The sequence below is a fragment of the Peromyscus maniculatus genome, chromosome 1, assembly GCF_049852395.1.
Source record: "Peromyscus maniculatus bairdii isolate BWxNUB_F1_BW_parent chromosome 1, HU_Pman_BW_mat_3.1, whole genome shotgun sequence".
In the NCBI taxonomy this organism is placed as follows: domain Eukaryota; kingdom Metazoa; phylum Chordata; class Mammalia; order Rodentia; family Cricetidae; genus Peromyscus; species Peromyscus maniculatus.
In genome coordinates, this window is record NC_134852.1 from 25,657,628 (window position 1) to 25,675,652 (window position 18,025).

The following is an 18,025-nucleotide window of genomic DNA, read 5'->3' on the forward strand; positions in this document are numbered from 1 at the left end:
CAGGAGCCTGGAGGCAGGAGCTGATGCAGAGGCCATGGAGGGGAGCTGTTTACTGGCTTGCTTCCCCTGGCTTGGTCAGCCCGCTTTCTTGTCGAACCCAGGACCAGCAGCCCAGGAATGGCACCACCCACAGTGGGCTAGGCCCTCCCCCATTGATCACTAAATGAAAAAATGCCTTAAAGCTGGATCTCACGGAGCATTTCCTCAGCTGAGGCTCCTCCCTCTGATGACTCTAGCTTGTGTCAAGTTGACACACAAGACCACGCAGTACAGGAGATGTACATTCTGGCTTCTAATTGGTTATGAATATAGTTGTCCATGTTATCCTCCCCCTTCCCCCAGACAGGGTTTCTTTGTGTAGCCACTTCGTAGCCCAGGCTGGCCTCAAACTCAGAGATGTGTCTGCCTCTGCCTCCCAAGTGCTGGGTTTAGAGGCGTGCGCCACCACATCTGGCTTTACATTGCCCTTCTTAAAGCTCTCTCTGTAACTATAATTTGCGGTTGTGACCCTCTTGCCTCAGTCTTCCAAATGCTGAGATAACAGGATTGTACCACCATGCCTAGCTCGTTTATCTTTCTTCTTTCTTTCTTTTTCTGGGGGTGAAACCCAGGGCACCCTGAATGCTAGGCAGATGCCCTACCACTGAGCCACACCCCCAGCCTCACTGGAGGATTCTAGGCAGGTGCTCTACCACTGAGCCACACCCCAGCCCCTCACTGGGGGATTCTAGGCAGGGGCTCTACCACTGAGCCACACCCCAGCCCCTCACTGGGGGATTCTAGGCAGGGGCTCTACCACTGAGCCACACCCCCAGCCCCTCACTGGGGGATTCTAGGCAGGGGCTCTACCACTGAACCACACCCCCAGCCCCTTCCACTTTAACTCTCTAGACCTGCCCTCCCATCCCTCATACTGAGAACTCCTCAGAGAAACCTTGAAGGCCTCTAACATCTTTGCTCAATTCCATCTGGGTCCCCATAGAGTGGTAGAAGGAACCGGGAGGTTCTGACCGCTGATCCTTTGCCTTTCCTGCGCCCTGCCCCCAGGAAAACACAGGAAGACTGGCAGAGATGTTGCGGTCAAGGTCATTGACAAGCTGCGCTTCCCCACCAAGCAGGAGAGCCAGCTCAGGAACGAAGTGGCCATTCTCCAGGTGACCCACAGGGCCCGTGACCCGGCCATGCCCTTGCATGCAAAGAGCCCGCCCTTCCGCTTACTCCTTTTAAGCATAACCTGTTATGAGCCACAGTCTAGGGATGATCAAGTTAGGCTTCCTGGAAGAAAAGATGTCCATGCCGGAACTGAGAAGTGTTCCGAGCAGAGAGGGACCAGGACCAGCCCATGTAGGTGACAGGAAACCCTAGAGCCGTGGAAGAAATGAGGCCAGGGAGGAGGGCAGAAAGATACCAGCGGGCTTTCTTCTAAAGGTACCTAGGGAGCCATAGGAAGATCTTGTGGGCTAGGGGATCAGCGGTAGAGCACTTGCCTACCATGCATGAGTACCAGAAGGAGAAAATGAATCAAACAGAAGCCAAAGCAGCAGAGCTTGCTATCTTCCCAAGCTTCCTGCCGTACCCTCCTGCCGCCCAGGCCTTACCCCTAAGTTCACACGCAAAGACCCTCGAAGCGCTTTCCACCTCTTGCCGTGCTGATCCTCAGTCCTGACCCCTCTTCTCCCGTTTCCCGGACAGAGTCTGCGGCACCCCGGGATCGTGAACCTCGAGTGCATGTTCGAGACCCCTGAGAAGGTGTTCGTGGTGATGGAGAAACTGCATGGGGACATGTTGGAGATGATCCTCTCCAGTGAGAAGGGCCGGCTTCCTGAGCGCCTCACCAAATTCCTGATCACGCAGGTGCGCTGCGGGCCGGCCTCGGGCGCCCCCTGGCGGAGGCCGGGAGAACAGGCTGGTGCCTTGGGCAGAGAGTTAAGAGAAATAGATGGAAATCGTATTAATAGCAACAAGAGATAAATTATGGAGGGACTGAAGCGGGGTGTGGCGGCGCACGCCTTTAATCCCAGCACTTGGGAGACAGGTAGATCTCTATGAGTTCAAGGCCAGCCTGGTCTACATAGTGAGTTCCAGGATAGCCAGAGCTACGTTGTAAAACCCTATCTCAAAAAGAAAGAAAGAAAACGACACTCAGGTCTCAGTAAACACCATATTATTGCTCTCCCTGTGTCAGCCCTGCCCACTGTGGTGACAACACCCACCATCCAAGCAGACTAAGGCTATCTTGGTCACAACTGTGTCTCAAGTGCTCCCCAACCTGGGACAAGCATGGAGCAGAATCTGGCAGAGCATTGGTGGAAGAACCTAGTGAAGGATTGAAAGATTGAAAGAGGAGGGGAAAGAGCCCATTTGCCCCTTTCATAATAATAGCTCTTATTGACCCTGTTTTAATAAGCTTCCCAAGTGCTGGGATTAAAGGTGTGCACCAGTACTCCTGGCTTCATTTTCTTTTCTGAGAAAGGATCTTGTGTAGCCCAGGCTAGCCTGGAACTTGCTATGTAGATGAGGATGATCTTGAACTTCGGGTCCTCGTGCCTCTCTCTATTCCCTGAGAGCCCAGATTATGGACCTGTACCACCATACCCAGTTTGTGCAGTGCTGGGACTCAAACCCAGGGCTTTGTGGGTGCCACAGAGAGCAGAGCCACATCCCCTGACATTTGCATATATGTATATATGGACTCCTATAGTCCAGGCTGGCCTCTGACTTGCATCCAAAGATGGCCTCGAACTCCTGCTCCCCCGCCTTCACTTTGCAAGTTCCGGAAGCACGGGTGTGCTCCACTGCGCCCAGCTCCTCACTGGCCGAGTGGCCAGAGCTGTGGGACAGTTTGAATACACCTCTGGGCAGCCCACTGGTTAGCTCCGTTGGGAGAGCGCTTGCCTGCCTAGCTTGCACCCAGCCTTGAGCTGGGGCTTCAGGATGAACTGGGCATGGTGGCACAGGCTGCTACGGGAGGCGGGCGGGGAGATCTGGAGGTCACGGCCATCTTTGCCTGTGTAGTGAATTCGAGGCCAGCCTGGGCTACCCGAGAGCCTGTCTCAAGAAATAAAAACAATGTTTATTGTCTGAAACTTTTTCCATCTTTTCCCACCAACCAAGTGGGAGGATGTGTGCTTTCACACTTCTTACTAACGCTGGATAAAAATAATTGCCAGGCTCAGGAGATTTCATATCGGCTTTTGGCTTTCTGAGACAGGCTCTCATGTACTTGATGTTCGCCTCGCATGATTCTCCTCATTATCCGTCCTGCTGCTGGGGTCACAAGTGTGTGCCACACGCTTGAGTTATTTTTTCTATGTTTTATGTCAAATTAGTATTTTTTTTAAAAAAAATCATTTATTTATATTTATTATTATCTTTATTTTAGTTTTTCGAGATGAGGTTTTTCTGTGTAACAGTCCTGGCTGTTCTGGATCTCACTCTGTAGACCAGGCTGGACTAGAACTCACAGAGATCTGCCTGCCTCTGATTCCCGAGTGCTGGGATTAAAGATGTGCACCACCACTACCTGGCTCGCTCTTTCTTTCCTTCTTTCCTTCTTTCTTTCTTTCTTTCTTTCTTTCTTTCTTTCTTTCTTTCTTTCTTTCTTTCTTTCTTTCTTTCTTTCTTTCTCTCTCTCTTTCTTCTTCTTCTTCTTCTTCTTCTTCTTCTTCTTCTTCTTCTTCTTCTTCTTCTTCTTCTTCTTCTTCTTCTTCTTCTTTTTCCTTTGCTGCTGCTATTGTTGTTTGAGACATGGTCTCCTATATCCTGGGCTGGCCTTGAACTTGCTATGTAGTCAAAGAGGACCTTGAATTCCTCCACCTCCCCAGTGCTAAGAATCCAAGCATAAGCTACCACATCCACCTTATGCAATACTGAGGTGGAACCCAGGGCTTTGTGCATGCTAGCTAGGCTATCACTTCACCCATGGCTTTCATTCACCATGGAGGTTTTTTGTTGTTGTTGTTGTTGTTGTTGTTATTTTTCTTTTTTCTTTTTTTTTTTTTTTTGATTTTTCGAGACAGGGTTTCTCTGTGTAGCTTTGCGCCTTTCCTGGGACTCACTTGGTAGCCCAGGCTGGCCTCGAACTAACAGAGATCCGCCTGGCTCTGCCTCCCAAGTGCTGGGATTAAAGGCGTGCGCCACCACTGCCTGGCTTGTTGTTATTTTTCAAGACAGGGCTTCTCTGTGTAGTTTTGGTGCCTGTCCTGGATCTCACTCTGTAGACCAGGTTGGCCTTGAACTCGAAGAGATTTGCCTGGCTCTGCCTCCTGAGTGTTGTGATTAAAGGCAGCCACCACTGCCTGGCCACCATGGAGTTTTAACCTTTGCCGTGTTCAACATTCCCTGGTGTGGTCTGAGTTTCAGTTCTCCCTGGAGTGGCCTCCCCTCTGCCTCAGACTGTTTACTCTGGGACAGCTTTTCTGTTAGCTACGATGCATCCTGTGCTGTACTTTGCTGCTGCTCTGTCTGTACACCCCCATCAGTATCCCTGGATTTGCTAGGCACAGATGGAGACAGAGAGCCACATCCTGACCGTGGAAGAGGGATCTGAGTGTTTTCAGCAACCTAAGTAGTTTCTTTCCTCTGGTTTTCCATTTCATCCTTCTCTCTCTCTCTCTCTCTCTCTCTCTCTCTCTCTCTCTCTCTCTCTCTCTCTCTTTCTCTCTCTCCCTCTCTCTCTCTCTCTCTCTCTCTCTCTCTCTCTCTCTCTGTCTGTCTCTCTCTTTCTCTCCTTTCTCTCTCTCTGCAGATTTCTGTCCTCAGAGCTCTTGCCTGCTCCACCTCTAAGCGATGGACCCAGTTCTTTGCCCCAGGAACGTATTTAGGCCCCACCACCACCACCCTTCCAGGTAGGTATGGTTAAGTCCTGAGCTCAGCAGGGAATGGTGACACAGGCTTGTAACCCTAGCACCCGAGAGGTATAAAGATCCATCAGTTCAAGGCTAGCTTTGGCTACATAGTGAGTCTGGGGCTAGCCAGGGATATATAAGACCCTGTCTTAAAAATAGAACAAGAGGTTAGGCAGTGGTGGCGCACGCCGTTAATCCCAGCACTTGGGAGGCAGAAGCAGGTGGATCTCTGTGAGTTCGAGGCGAGCCTGGTCTACAGAGTGAGATCCAGGACAGCCAGGACTGTTTGTTACACAGAGAAACCCTGTCTCTAAAACTAAAAACAAAACAAAAATCTAAAAATTAAATTTAGTGTGTGTGTGTGTGTGTGTGTGTGTGTGTGTGTGTGTGTGCATGTCAGAGAGAGCGCATGCATGCATGCACACATGTGAGGCGGGGGAGGACACATGTCATAGTACACATGTGTGGGTGAGAGGACAACTTGCAGAGGTCGCTTCTCTCCTCCAACACGTGGGGTCCAGGGATTGAACTCAGGTCATCTGGCTTAGTCGCAAGCTCCTGCTGAGCCATCTTGCCAACCAAAACAAGGTTTGCTGTTGTTTGTTGTTTTGTTTTGTTTTTGAGACAGGGTCTTACTGTGCAGCCTTAGCTGCCCTGGAACTCACTCTGTAGCCCAGGCTGGCCTCGAACTCCCAGACATCCATCCGCCTCTGCCTCCCGAGTGCTGGGGTTAAAAGCACGCACCACCACATCAGGCCTCAAAATGTATTCAATTGCACCCTGTGTCTTGGGAGCCCTTGCTGTGTTCATAGCTCGTTAGGATTCTAGGCTGGGTCTTCCCACGCTCCCCACTGCAGCCCGGCCTTTCTAGAGTTCTCCATCAGGCTCTTAACTCTGGAGGGTAAATGGTTCTACCGTTTCTGGGATTCCTTCCTGAGAGGCGCCCTCACCCAGGTAGCATCCTTAGGGGTGCAGGGGAAGGCCTGGGTCGGGCTCAGGGGTGTGGACATCGGGGCTGGTTCTCTCCTTCCTGGCTCACTGGCCCTGCCTCCTCTCCTCAGATCCTGGTGGCCTTGAGACACCTGCACTTCAAGAACATCGTCCACTGTGACTTGAAGCCGGAGAATGTGCTGCTGGCATCCGCCGATCCGTTTCCTCAGGTCCGTTGTGTCCCCTCCTAGACGGCGGCAAGCCCTGACAGCAAGGGGGTGGGCAGTGACTGACAGTCTAGATGCCGGTGAGCTCCAGACCCTAGGTGACATGGCCTCCTAAGGCAGGGGCTCTAGCTCACCCCCATTGCATCTCGCCTGTGTATTCTGGGCCTGCAAAGGGACCCACATGGCGCTGGGTACCCTCTTCCCTGCTGTTATGTCTAAGCCAGTTTGGTGGTGCTGCTGGCCTTCATGGTCCATGGTCTAGCTACAACACAGAGAAAAAGACAAGAGGTACAAAAAATGCATGCATCCCTTTCCTTCACTGACACAGTAGAGAAAGTGGCCACCTCACTTCCCTTACATCCCATTCACCTCGCTCACCTTCTAGGGATGGAACCTAGGGCGCTGCTCATGCTAGGCCTGTGCTCTGCCACTGAGCCACACCCCAACCCCTCACTGGGGGATTCTAGGCAGAGGCTCTACCACTGAGCCACACCCCAGCCCCTCACTGGGGGACTCTAGGCAGGGGCTCTACCACTGAGCCACATCCCAGCCCCTCACTGGGGGATTCTAGGCAGGGGCTCTACCACTGAGCCACACCCCCAGCCCCTCACTGGGAGGTTTTAGGCAGGGGCTCTACCATTAAGTGAATCCAATCCCTTTTAATTTTTTATTTAAGATAAGGTCTCAGTATTTTCCTTGAAAGCCCTCTCATGCTCAGAACTTCTTTTTCCTATCTATCTTATCTATCTATCTATCTATCTATCTATCTATCTATTGTTTTTCAAGACAGGGTTTCTCTGTGTGTAGCCCTGGCTGTCCTGGAACTCACTCTGTAGACCAGACTGGCCTTGAATTCACAGAGATCTCCTGTCGGCCTCCCGAATGCTGGGATTAAAGGCATGGACCACCACTGCCTGGCTTTTTTTTTTTTTTCTAATTTACTTAGTTTTATTTTATGTGTGTTGGTATTTTGCCATGGGTGTTGGGTCCCTTGGAGCTGGAATTACAGACAGTTGTGAGCCACCATGTGGGTGCTGGGAATTGAACCTGGGTCCTCTGGAAGAGCAGTCAGTGCTCTTAACCGCTGAGCCATCTCTCCAGCTCTTTTTCTTAATCTATGTTTGTTCTGCATTAAAAAGTAAATAAGTTGAGTTTTTCGGGCTAGCTGTGAACTCAGTCTGTAGTCCAGGCTAGCCTTGAACTTGTAATCCTCCTAGCTCTGCTTCCCCAGTAGCTGAGATTACCACCAGCAGGAGCAGATTCTGCATGCCTGGTTCCCCAGAAAGTCCTAGAAGTTAACCCATTCCCAGTATGGAGGCATCAGAGCCCTTGTTAGAAAGCATGTGCCCATTCCAACTGGACACGGCTTCTAGAACGTTGCCTCTGTTCCCTCTTCCAGTCCATACACCCACCTATCCAGTAGGAACCACCAACAAAGGGTCAGTCGGAGGCTGCAACCCATTCTAGGAGGCAGACAGAGGGCTTTAGGGAGCGCTTTATAGAAATTTCTTCATACTGGGCACAGTTCAGAGAGCTACACTCGGATGATCTCACGCCATCCTCATGCTCGCGCTTTGAGGCAGGTGCTGTTATGTTCTTCCTTGTGTTTGAGATGTGGAAACTGAGGCACAGAGAGGGGACGTCATGTGACGTGCCATCGCTCAGCTAGCGAGTGGCAAATCCTAGATTTGAACCAGCATTCAGTGTTGTTCGGCATACCGAGGTGGCGGTGGTGTGGACGCACAGTGGGGAAGGTGACGTCATCATCCCTCACCGCCTTCGCCCGGTCGCCTTCGCAGGTGAAGCTGTGTGACTTCGGCTTTGCTCGCATCATTGGTGAGAAGTCCTTCCGGCGCTCGGTGGTGGGCACACCCGCCTACCTGGCCCCCGAGGTGCTGCTGAACCAGGGTTACAACCGCTCCTTGGACATGTGGTCCGTGGGCGTGATCATGTACGTCAGCCTCAGTGGCACATTCCCCTTCAATGAGGACGAGGACATCAATGACCAGATCCAGAACGCAGCTTTTATGTACCCAGCCAGCCCCTGGAGCCAGATCTCATCTGGAGGTGAGCCTCGGTGGACAGACTAGGAAACAGGGAGGTGGGGAAGGAGACAGGCCCCAGACTTCATGGGCTGTAAGCATGGGGACGAGGGGGGCTCAGTGGGTGTGGGAGAGCAGCAGAGTGAGGCTGTCAGAGATGTGGGGGAAGCTGGGCCTGGGTGGGCGGAACTACAAAGCGGTGGGGGTGGGCCCGGGCCAAACGTGGGTGGGGCCATAAGAGGGGGCTGGTCAAAGAGGCGGGGCTGTGCGAGTGGGTGGAGCTATGAGAGTGAACCCTGGAGGGGCAGGTGCCTTGTGGGTAGACCCTGGTACCAAGGGGAGGTCACGGTGGCTTGAGACTCCAGGACAAGTACAGAATCAGGGTACTGGGGAGACTCAGGGAACTTTCTTTTCTTCTCTCTCTCTCTCCTCTCTCTCTCTCTCTCTCTCTCTCTCTCTCTCTCTCTCTCTCTCGTTATTTTATTTCATGTGCATGGATATTTTGCCTGCATGTGTATATGTGTGCATCATGTGCATTCCCACTGCTCCTGAAGGCCAGATGTGGGTGTCAGATCCCCTAGAACTAGAGGTACAGGTGGTTGTGAGCAGGGAACCTAACCTAGATCATTTGGAAGAGCGGCCAGTGCTCTTAACCGCTGAGCCATCCCTCCTGCTCCAGGTCTGTCTGTCTGTCTCTTTTGTTTATTTTATGCGTATGAGTGTTTTGCCTGCATGTATGCATGTGTGCCTGGGGACAGAGAGGAGGTCAGAAGAGGCCATCAGATCCCCTACAAATGGAGCTACTATGGATGGTGGTTGTGAGCCACCATGTGGGTGCCGGGAACCAAACCCAGATCCTCTGCAAGAAGAGAAAGTGCTCTTCACCACTGAGCCGCCTCTCCAGCGCTATCAGATGTGTTCTTTTTCTTTTGCAACAGTAGGGATTGAGCCCAGAGCTTCATGCATGGTAAGTGCTCTATGACTAAGCCATACCCCCAGCTCTTTCGTTGCGTTTTAACCACAGGGTCTACTAAACTGCCCAGGCTGGCCTGGAACTCATTCTGTAGCTCAGTTAGGCAACAAAGAGTTCAATGCTGGGATGAAAGGCCCTGAGAGCCATCAGGCCTGGCTGAGACTCAAGCTTTAACCGTGATATGTGGTTTGGAACTCCTGAGACAGACATCTGGGGCCTTGAGGATGGGGTGCAGCTTGTCCATGTAGCACCCTGAGAGGAATAGGACCAGAGGAAGCCAGAGTGGCCTGCACGTGGGTAGAGCCTTTCTAGAGAGAGGCTGGAGCCGGACTCTGTGAATGGAGCAGAGATGAGCCTGAAGAGTGGAAATGTGTCCAATGATGAGGCAACCCAGTCTAGGGGTGTGGCTTTGGGGTCAGGTGTGGGATAGGACATTTGAGAGGATGAGAGCCATGGGTGGGCTTGTTTGGTTTGGTTTAGCTGGCTTTGGACTATGTAGCAGAAGAGAACTTTGTACTCTCCATTCTCCTGCCTTCACTTCCCAAATGCTAGGATTACAGGCTGATGCTAGAAGAGCCTGGGAAAGCTTTGTCTCCATTGTTCCTAGCAACACAATGCAACAGCTATTTACAGAACAATCCATTGTATTAGTAAAAGAAATCTATGTCAGAGTATAGGGCAGTGGTAGAGCCCCTGCCTAGAATCCTTCAGTGAGGGTCTGGGGGTGTGGCTCAGTGGTAGAGCCCCTGCCTAGAATCCCCTAGTGAGGGGCTGAGGGTGTGGCTCAGTGGTAGAGCCCCTGCCTAGAATCCCCTAGTGAGGGGCTGAGGGTGTGGTTCAGTGGTAGAGCCCCTGCCTAGAATCCCCCAGTGAGGGGCTGGGGGTGTGGCTCAGTGGTAGAGCCCCTGCCTAGAATCCCCCAGTGAGGGGCTGGGGGTGTGGCTCAGTGGTAGAACCCCTGCCTAGAGTCCCCCAGTGAGGGGCTGGGGGTGTGGCTCAGTGGTAGAGCCCCTGCCTAGAATCCTCCAGTGAGGGGCTGGGGTGTGGCTCAGTGGTAGAGCACCTGCCTAGAAACCATCCTGAGAGGCTGGGGGTGGGGCCAGGTCCGTGGTAGTTCTCTTGCCCAGGACCCATGAAGTGCTAGGTTCCCTCCATAGCAATGTAACAAGAACACCATTCTAAGTTATCTAGAGATGGTTCTAAGCAAGCAGCGAGACTATGCAGAGGCTGTATGCAAACCTCTGCCGTTTTATATAAAGGACTTGAGCATCTGTGGAGTTTGGTATCCATGGAATCCCTGCAGATATCGCCCCTAGGCTTACATGGACCCGCACAGAGAAGCCTTGTCCTTCAAGATGCTCTGTCAATGACAGAGGCTCAGTGGGGCCCTGGCTTAAACACCTGACACTCGGTGATCTTCCTTTTCACAAAGGCCGGAGCTTCTGTCACGGGGCCTTCTGAGGGCCATGGTGGCTTCTGTGTGAGGCAGACCTTTGTTTTCATTTTCCTTTTGTCAATATGGCACGTTACTGTTCGCTCCCTGCTGATCCCAGTGATGTCAGGATTCCATGGGGAATAAATGTTTTCACCTCAAAAAGTACACTCATAAAAACTGGAGCTAGGGGGCTGGAGAGATGGCTCAGAGGTTAAGAGCACTGGCTGCTCTTCCAGAGGTCCTGAGTTCAAGTCCCAGCAACCACATGGTGGTCTATAATGGTATCTGATGTCCTCTTCTGGCATGCAGGCATACATCTAGACAGAACACACATACATAACAAAACAAAAATAATAAAATAAGGATTTATTTTAAAATTTAAGGGGGAAAAAAAACCTGGAGCTAGAAGGGCTGGACAGATGCCTCAGCAGTTAAGACTGCTTGTACCTCCTGCCGAGGACCTGGGTGGGTCCCAGCATCCATGGCAGGTGGCTCACAAACAGCCTGTAACTCCTGCTCCAGGGGATTCCAATTCTCTCTTCTGGCCTAAGAGGGTACCTTCATTCACATATACAGATACATACATACATATAAATAAAAATAAAATAAAAATTTTGTTTGGTTTGGTTTTTGATACATGTAAATAAAAATAAGTTTGGTTTCCTTTGGTTTTTGATACAGTGTATCACTCTGTATCCCAGGCTGTCCTTGAACTCACAGAGACCTATCTGCCTCTCCTTCTGCCTCCCAAGTGCTGGGATTAAAGACGTGGACCACGACAACCAGCCCCAAAATAAAATAATTTTAAAAATGTAAGCTGGTCATGCTGGCATAGATTTATAATCTCAGCAATTGCCAGGTGTAGCCCACACTGGTTTCGAACTCCTGATCCTCCAGCTTCCGTCTCCCAAGTGCTGGAGTGGGGCCACCATGAGTAGTAAGATTGGTAATTTAATGAGAACAGCAGGGCTAAGTGTTTGGTCACCTGGGCCAGTGCTGGAGAGATGCCTTTGAGGCAGGCAGGGTGGGGTGCCCTGCTGGAAGGAGCCACCCGTGGAGCTTCATCTGTCTCCTTCCCCCACAGCCATCGACCTCATCAACAACCTGTTGCAGGTGAAGATGCGCAAGCGCTACAGCGTGGACAAGTCTCTCAGCCACCCCTGGTTACAGGTGACGTACCGAGGGGGCTGGAGGGAGCGGCAGAGCTAGGTCTTTAATTGGCTGGGTGAGGGGGGACGCGATTGACCAGCCTATTGCTGGGCTGTGGTTGGGGCTGGGGCCACGCCGCTATTGGCTGAGCAGGTTTGCGGTGCTTTACCATCATTGGTCCCAGCGGAATCTACGCTGTTGCTAAGATTGCAGTTCTCTGCCCGGCCTGTGGTACCCGAGCTAACCCAGTTCTTCCCGGCCCAGGAGTACCAGACATGGCTTGACCTCCGAGAGCTGGAGGGAAAGATGGGCGAGCGATATATCACGCATGAGAGTGACGACGCGCGCTGGGATCAGTTTGTGACCGAGCGCCTTGACACATCTGCAGAAGGGGACCTGGGCTGCGCCCGGCTGCCGCAGGACCATGAGATGCAGGGGCTGGCTGAGCGCATCAGCATCCTCTGAGGCCAGCATTTCCCCCTGGGTTGCTTCCTTTGGAATCCTGCGCACCATCCCTGAAGCGAACTATTCTAGGGGAAGGGAAGCGGCTTCCTGCATAGACTGAATGGGGCGATATGCAGGGGGACTGGAGAAAGGGGCGTCAGTCACTAGAGCTTTCTGTCTTTCCAGACATTGAAATAGGCTCTTCCGGGGCCATGGTCTTAGTCTCTGATGCCACTGCCCTAGGCCGTTGCCCACCAGAACGACTGTATGTAAAGGAGGCGCCAAGGCTGGAGGGATGAGCCTGTGGGTAAAGGTGCTTGCCACCAAGCCTGACAACTTGAGTTTGATTCCTGGGACCCACCTGTTTGAAGGAGAGAATGGACTCCTGCCGGTTGTCCTCTGACCACCACAAGTGCCCACACAAACACACACAATAAATAAATGTACTTTTTAAGAAAAACCGAGGCTCCCACTGGCTGTGGTGATGCGTGTCTGTAATCCCAGCACTTGGAGGGCTGAGGAAGGAGGATTGCTTTGAGTTCAAAGCCAGGACTACAGAGCACGACTCAAGTCTCAAAAAAGCCTTTTCCTGTGGTGGCTCCTGCCTGTAATTCCAGTGTTTGGGAGGTGGGTGAGAGATGGGAGGGGGGCAGGAGGGGGATAGTTTCGGGAGGAGGACTCCCTAGAGTAGTATATAAGAGAGGGATATCACATGTGCCAGAAAGGGGGAAAGGGTGTAGCCTGGAGAAGGAAGAGTGCAGGTACAGAGCTGGGAATGGCGGCTCACAAGCAACTGTGCCAGACATGCTGCCTGCTTTAAATCCCAGCGCAGAGGTCTGAGTGCAAGGCCAGCCTGGGCTACATAGTGAGACTCAGCCTCCAGAGGAGGGGGAGAGGGAGGAGGAGGAAGAAGCACCGTGAGTGGGTGCAGTTCTCAGGACTGAGACACCTATCTTAAACTGGAAGTGCACTGAAGGGGCAGCCGATGGAGCCCTTGCCCAGGACCCACCAGGGAGAGCCTGGGGGCTTGCCTCAGCTGAAGGACAGTTGTCTAGTATGTGCCGAGGCCGCTGTCCCACCACCTGGCACCTAGGAAAGCAAGTCAGGTCCTGGATCTTGCTCTGTAGACCAGGCTTCACAGAGATCCGCCTGCCTCTGCCTCCCAGGTGCTGGGATTAAAGGCGTGCGCTACTGCCACCGGTGAACCTTTTTTTTAATACAAAACAGAAAGGTGAGGTGGCTCACACAGTGGTGGAGGCCACCAAGCCTGACGGCCGGGGTCCTATCCCAGAAACCACACGAGGCCGAGGTCCTATCCCAGAACCCACACGAGGCCGAGGTCCTACCCCAGAACCCACACGAGGCCGAGGTCCTACCCCAGAACCCACCACGAGGCCGAGGTCCTACCCCAGAACCCACACGAGGCCGAGGTCCTATCTCAGAACCCACACGAGGCCGAGGTCCCACCCCAGAACCCACACGAGGCCGAGGTCCCACCCCAGAACCCACACGAGGCCGAGGTCCCACCCCAGAACCCACACGAGGCCGAGGTCCCACCCCAGAACCCACACGAGGCCGAGGTCCTACCCCAGAACCCACACGAGGCCGGGGTCCCACCCCAGAACCCACACGAGGCCGGGGTCCTACCCCAGAACCCACACGAGGCCGAGGTCCTATCATCCCAGAACCCACACGAGGCCGAGGTCCTACCCCAGAACCCACACGAGGCCGGGGTCCCACCCCAGAACCCACACGAGGCCGAGGTCCCACCCCAGAACCCACACGAGGCCGAGGTCCCACCCCAGAACCCACACGAGGCCGAGGTCCCACCCCAGAACCCACACGAGGCCGAGGTCCCACCCCAGAACCCACACGAGGCCGAGGTCCCACCCCAGAACCCACACGAGGCCGAGGTCCCACCCCAGAACCCACAGGAGGCCGAGGTCCTACCCCAGAACCCACACGAGGGTTGCAAGGAGAAAACTGACTCCCCAAGCAGTCCATTGACCCCCACACATGTGCTGGCGGCCCCTTCCTTTACCACCGAGCCGACTCTCCAGCCCCTGTAGGCGGGATGCCTGAGTCCAGCGCTCCCTGTTAGGCTAGTCTACCTAGCCAGCTTGCTCCAGGAGTCCTCCGTCCTTGCTTTCCAAGGTGCTGCGGTTAGGGGCAGGCTGCCATGTGCATCCGGCATTTACATGGGTTCTGAGGACCCAAACACCAGTCCCATGCTTACGCAGCAAGCTCTTTAACCACTGGACAACCCCTCCAGGCATTTTTTAAAAACCATGTTTGCACCATGATACTGTCAAAAACTTCCCTCCTTCCTTTCCTTCCATTTGAGGTTCTGGAGGTGGAGCCCAAGCCTTTACAAATACCAGGCAAGCATTGCACCACTGAGTGCCAGCTAGTGCAGTGTGTGTGTGTGTGTGTGTGTGTGTGTGTGTGTGTGTGTGCGCGCGCGCGTGTGTGTGCATGTGTGTGCATGTGTGTGTGTATGTGTACATGTGCGTGTATGTGCATGTGTGTGTGGTGTGTATATGTGTGTGCCTGTGCATGTGTGTGTATGTGTGTGTGCGTGTATGTATGTGTGTGTGTGCATGTGTGTGTGTGTGCCTGTGCGTGTGTGTGTGCATGTGTGTGTATGTGTGTGTGTGTGTGCATGTGTGTGTGTGTGTAGAGAGTCTGTGTCATATGGGTTCCTCTATCACCCTGATCTTATTTTGATTATATTTTAATTTGGGCCGGTGTGTGTGTGTGTGTGTGTGCCATAGCATGCCTGTAGAGACCAGTTCCCTCCTTCCCCCATGTGGGCACCAGGAACAGAGCTCAGGCTCAGCGGCGAGTTCTCTTACCCACTAAGAGCCATCTTGCCAGCAGCCACTTAGCTTTTTGAGACAAGGTCTCTTGCTGAACCTCAAGTGCCAGACTGGCTGGCCATCAAGCTTCAGTAATCCTCCTGTGTCCACTCCGCAGTACTGGAATGGCAAGCGTGGAAGCGTGACATTTGGCCTTTCCCATGGTTCCTGGGAACCTGAACCCAACTCCTCACGTTTCCACGGCTCGCACTTTATCCACGGAACTGTCTTCCCAGCCTTCGTGGTTTCTTTTCTATTGCAATGACTTCTTTGACACGCGACAGGCGATCCTTCACTCTTGTCCGTTTCTGTCACTGCGCTGAGTGATGCAGGGTGGATACGCAGGGGCGGCCAGGACACCTCAGGCCCTGCTACCATGGCGTGGAGACCTAGACCAGTCCTGGGGTAGTGCTGGTCCCGAGTGGGCAGGGGAGGGGCCGGCAGGGTTGGGGAGCCCAAGAAGTAGGGCCACCTGAAGAAGTCCGGGAGCGTGGGTGGGTCTAGGGGAACACCTAAGCTTCATCTTGGCCTTGAGGGCCGTGGGGAAAGGAAAAGACCTGAAGGGATCATGTGTCCCGCATCATCCCCTCCCCCATTTTTTTTTGAGACTTGGTCTTTCTACATACATTGTCTTGGCCGTCCTGGAACTCACTACCTAGACCAGGCAGGCCTTGAACTCACAGCTCTCCACCTGCCTCTGCCTCTCCAGGGTTGGAATTAAAGGTGTGTGCCATCATGCTGTCCTGTTCAACTTTGGACCCCTGCCCAGCTCTCCAGTTGCTTGGTCACCCTGACTTCAACCCTCCATAGCTAAGAGTGACCTGAGGATTCATCTGAAGAGGATTATTAATTTATTATTCATTACTGTTGTAGTGCTGGGGATTGAAACCAAGACGTGGCACATTCTAGGCAGGTGCTCTATTTGGAACCACGCCCCCCCCCCAGCCCCTCACTGGTGGATTCTAGACGAATCCTCTACCGCTGAGCCTCATGCTCTGTCTTTGTTTTGTTTGGCCTTGCTAGGTAGCCCAGGCTAGCCTGGACCTGCAGCTCTTCCTGCCTCATCATTTAGAACTCTGGGGTTAAAGGCCTGAGCCACCACATTTGGAACCATGAGAATTTTTTGTATGTTTGTTTTTGAGACAAGGTTTCTCTGTGTAGCTCTCTGGCTGTTCTGGAACTCACTCTGTAGACCAGGCTGACCTTAAACTCACAGAGATCCACCTGCCGAGAGCTAGGATTAAAGGCTTGCACCACCACTGCCTGGCAAAATATTTTTTAAGGTCTAATTTTATTCATGTATGGTGTCTTATCTTACATAAGATCTAATTAAATTATGTGTATGCATGTGTCTTCCACTAGAGTGCAGTTTCCTGAGGTGACCAGAAGAGGGCACCAGGTCCACGGATGCTGGAGTTATAGGGGGTTGTGAGCCTCCTTTTCCCTGTGTGTCTGGAACTGAACTTGGTGTTCTGGAAGATGGGGGAGCACTCTTGACCCTCTGGGTCATCTCTTCAGCCCCAGTGCTGGGATTATAGGCACAGACCACTACGCTCAGGACTCACTTCTTTATGAGTAGTAGAAGCCATTGCTCCAAAAGAGTTAATAAACAGGGCCATGTGTGGTGGCCCACACCTTTAATGTAAGCACTTCGGGGGTGTGTGTGAGAGAGAGGACTGAGACAGGCTGGTCTTTCTAAGTTCAAGGCCAGCCTGGTCTACACAGTGAGTTCCAGGCCAGCAGGGCTATAGAGTGAGACTCTCAAAACGCAAAACAAAACCTAATAATGTCTTTTAACGTTCAGAATAACCCTCGGGGACGCAGATGAAGAAAAGGAGACACAGAGAGACTACATACGTTTCCTGACGCTACTCAGCCTTAAAGTGGCGGTGCCGAGACTCATCATATCCTGGTCGCTTACAGCAGGGGAGATCATAAAAGATGGAAGGTTTCACACCACTTTTTTCTTTTTCTGACAGGCTCTCATTGTTAGCCCAGACTGGCCTCGAACTCACGGTGATTCTCCTGCCTTAGCCTCCCTCACAGATCTGAGTTTTGCTTTTGGTTTTTGAGACAGGGTTTCTCCGCGTAGCCCTGGCTGTCCTGGAACTCTATAGACCAAGCTAGCTTCGAACTCACAGAGATCTGCCTGTCTCTGCCTTCCGAGTGCTGGGATTATGGCGTGCGCCACCATCGCTACCTTTTAAGAAGTCCAAGGTCCGTCTGAGAAATGGGTTGACACACTGGGTGTAGTGACACAGGCTGGCCGCCTGGGGGGGCGCTAGCCCGGCGAGGGGAGCCTTGCGAAGCGGAGAGGCTCAGGCTCAGGACCACAGAACGTAGAGAACAGAGCGTCTCAGAAGACTGAGAACAAAGCCTTTTAGAACCGGGAACAAAAGCCCCTGCCATCTCAGACTGGTGGAACTCACAGCCGCACAGCACCTGGGAGACAAAAGACCTCAGATTCTTTTCTGGTCAAATCATAGACTATTTCACCCAGGGTCTTGTAATTCCAGGAGCGTGTTGTTTTAATGAGCTAGAAACCCGCTGTGTAATCGGACTAATTTCAAATTCACTCTGTAGCTCAGGCTGGCCTCGAACCCTCCATTCTCCTTCTCCCTTAGCCTCCCCTGTGATGGACTCACAGAGCCGTTTTGCTTAAAAGCATCATCGTATCGTAAGATGTCCACTTGATTTTACTTCTGGGAAAGCTTCCTGGGAGAGGAGGCGTGATCCGGATCCCATCCCGGCTGATGATTCTCCTTCTGCGCAGACTCAGAAGCTGGAAGTTCGGGATGGGCGGCGGGAGCCGTGGCGGGGCTGTCACGTGGACCCAATCTCTATTTATAGACTACCCTTCCCCTGTACCCCGGACAGTCCAATAGCAGCCAGAGCTCGCCCGCAAGAGGGCGGGACCAGCCCCCGAATCCGAGCGGCTGACACCAATGGAATTGGAGCAAGGGCGGGCTTGTTTGATTGTGACGTTAAGGGCGTGGCCACAGCGCCTTAGTCCGCGCACGAAGGGGGCGTGGCGAGTCCGATTCCCGTAGGTAGTGGCGAGCATGCGTCGTGGGGGCGGGGCGGGGCGGGGCGGAGCGCTCGCGTCAGCGAGGGCAGCAA

General features: G+C 52.9%; 1 protein-coding gene and 1 long non-coding RNA gene across 2 annotated transcripts in view; one reads left to right on the plus strand and one right to left on the minus strand.

Moving 5' to 3' along the window:
- Prkd2 (protein kinase D2) overlaps positions 1–12,507 on the plus strand; it is a 28,184-nt gene extending 15,677 nt beyond the window's left edge. Inside the window, exons 14-19 of the mRNA XM_006991472.4 lie at positions 1,048–1,154; positions 1,693–1,854; positions 5,909–6,007; positions 7,804–8,071; positions 11,539–11,624; positions 11,868–12,507. Of these exons, the coding sequence (XP_006991534.1) occupies positions 1,048–1,154; positions 1,693–1,854; positions 5,909–6,007; positions 7,804–8,071; positions 11,539–11,624; positions 11,868–12,068 (923 nt within the window). The 3' untranslated portion in view covers positions 12,069–12,507. The remainder of the gene's footprint in view (positions 1–1,047; positions 1,155–1,692; positions 1,855–5,908; positions 6,008–7,803; positions 8,072–11,538; positions 11,625–11,867) is intronic.
- Positions 9,820–17,953, minus strand: LOC143272573 (uncharacterized). Its single transcript, XR_013050252.1, has 3 exons — positions 17,551–17,953; positions 14,903–17,347; positions 9,820–10,771 (listed from the first exon to the last, which is right to left on the minus strand). It is a non-coding gene; the product is annotated as an uncharacterized LOC143272573 (long non-coding RNA).
- Positions 17,954–18,025: the final 72 nt, after the last annotated feature.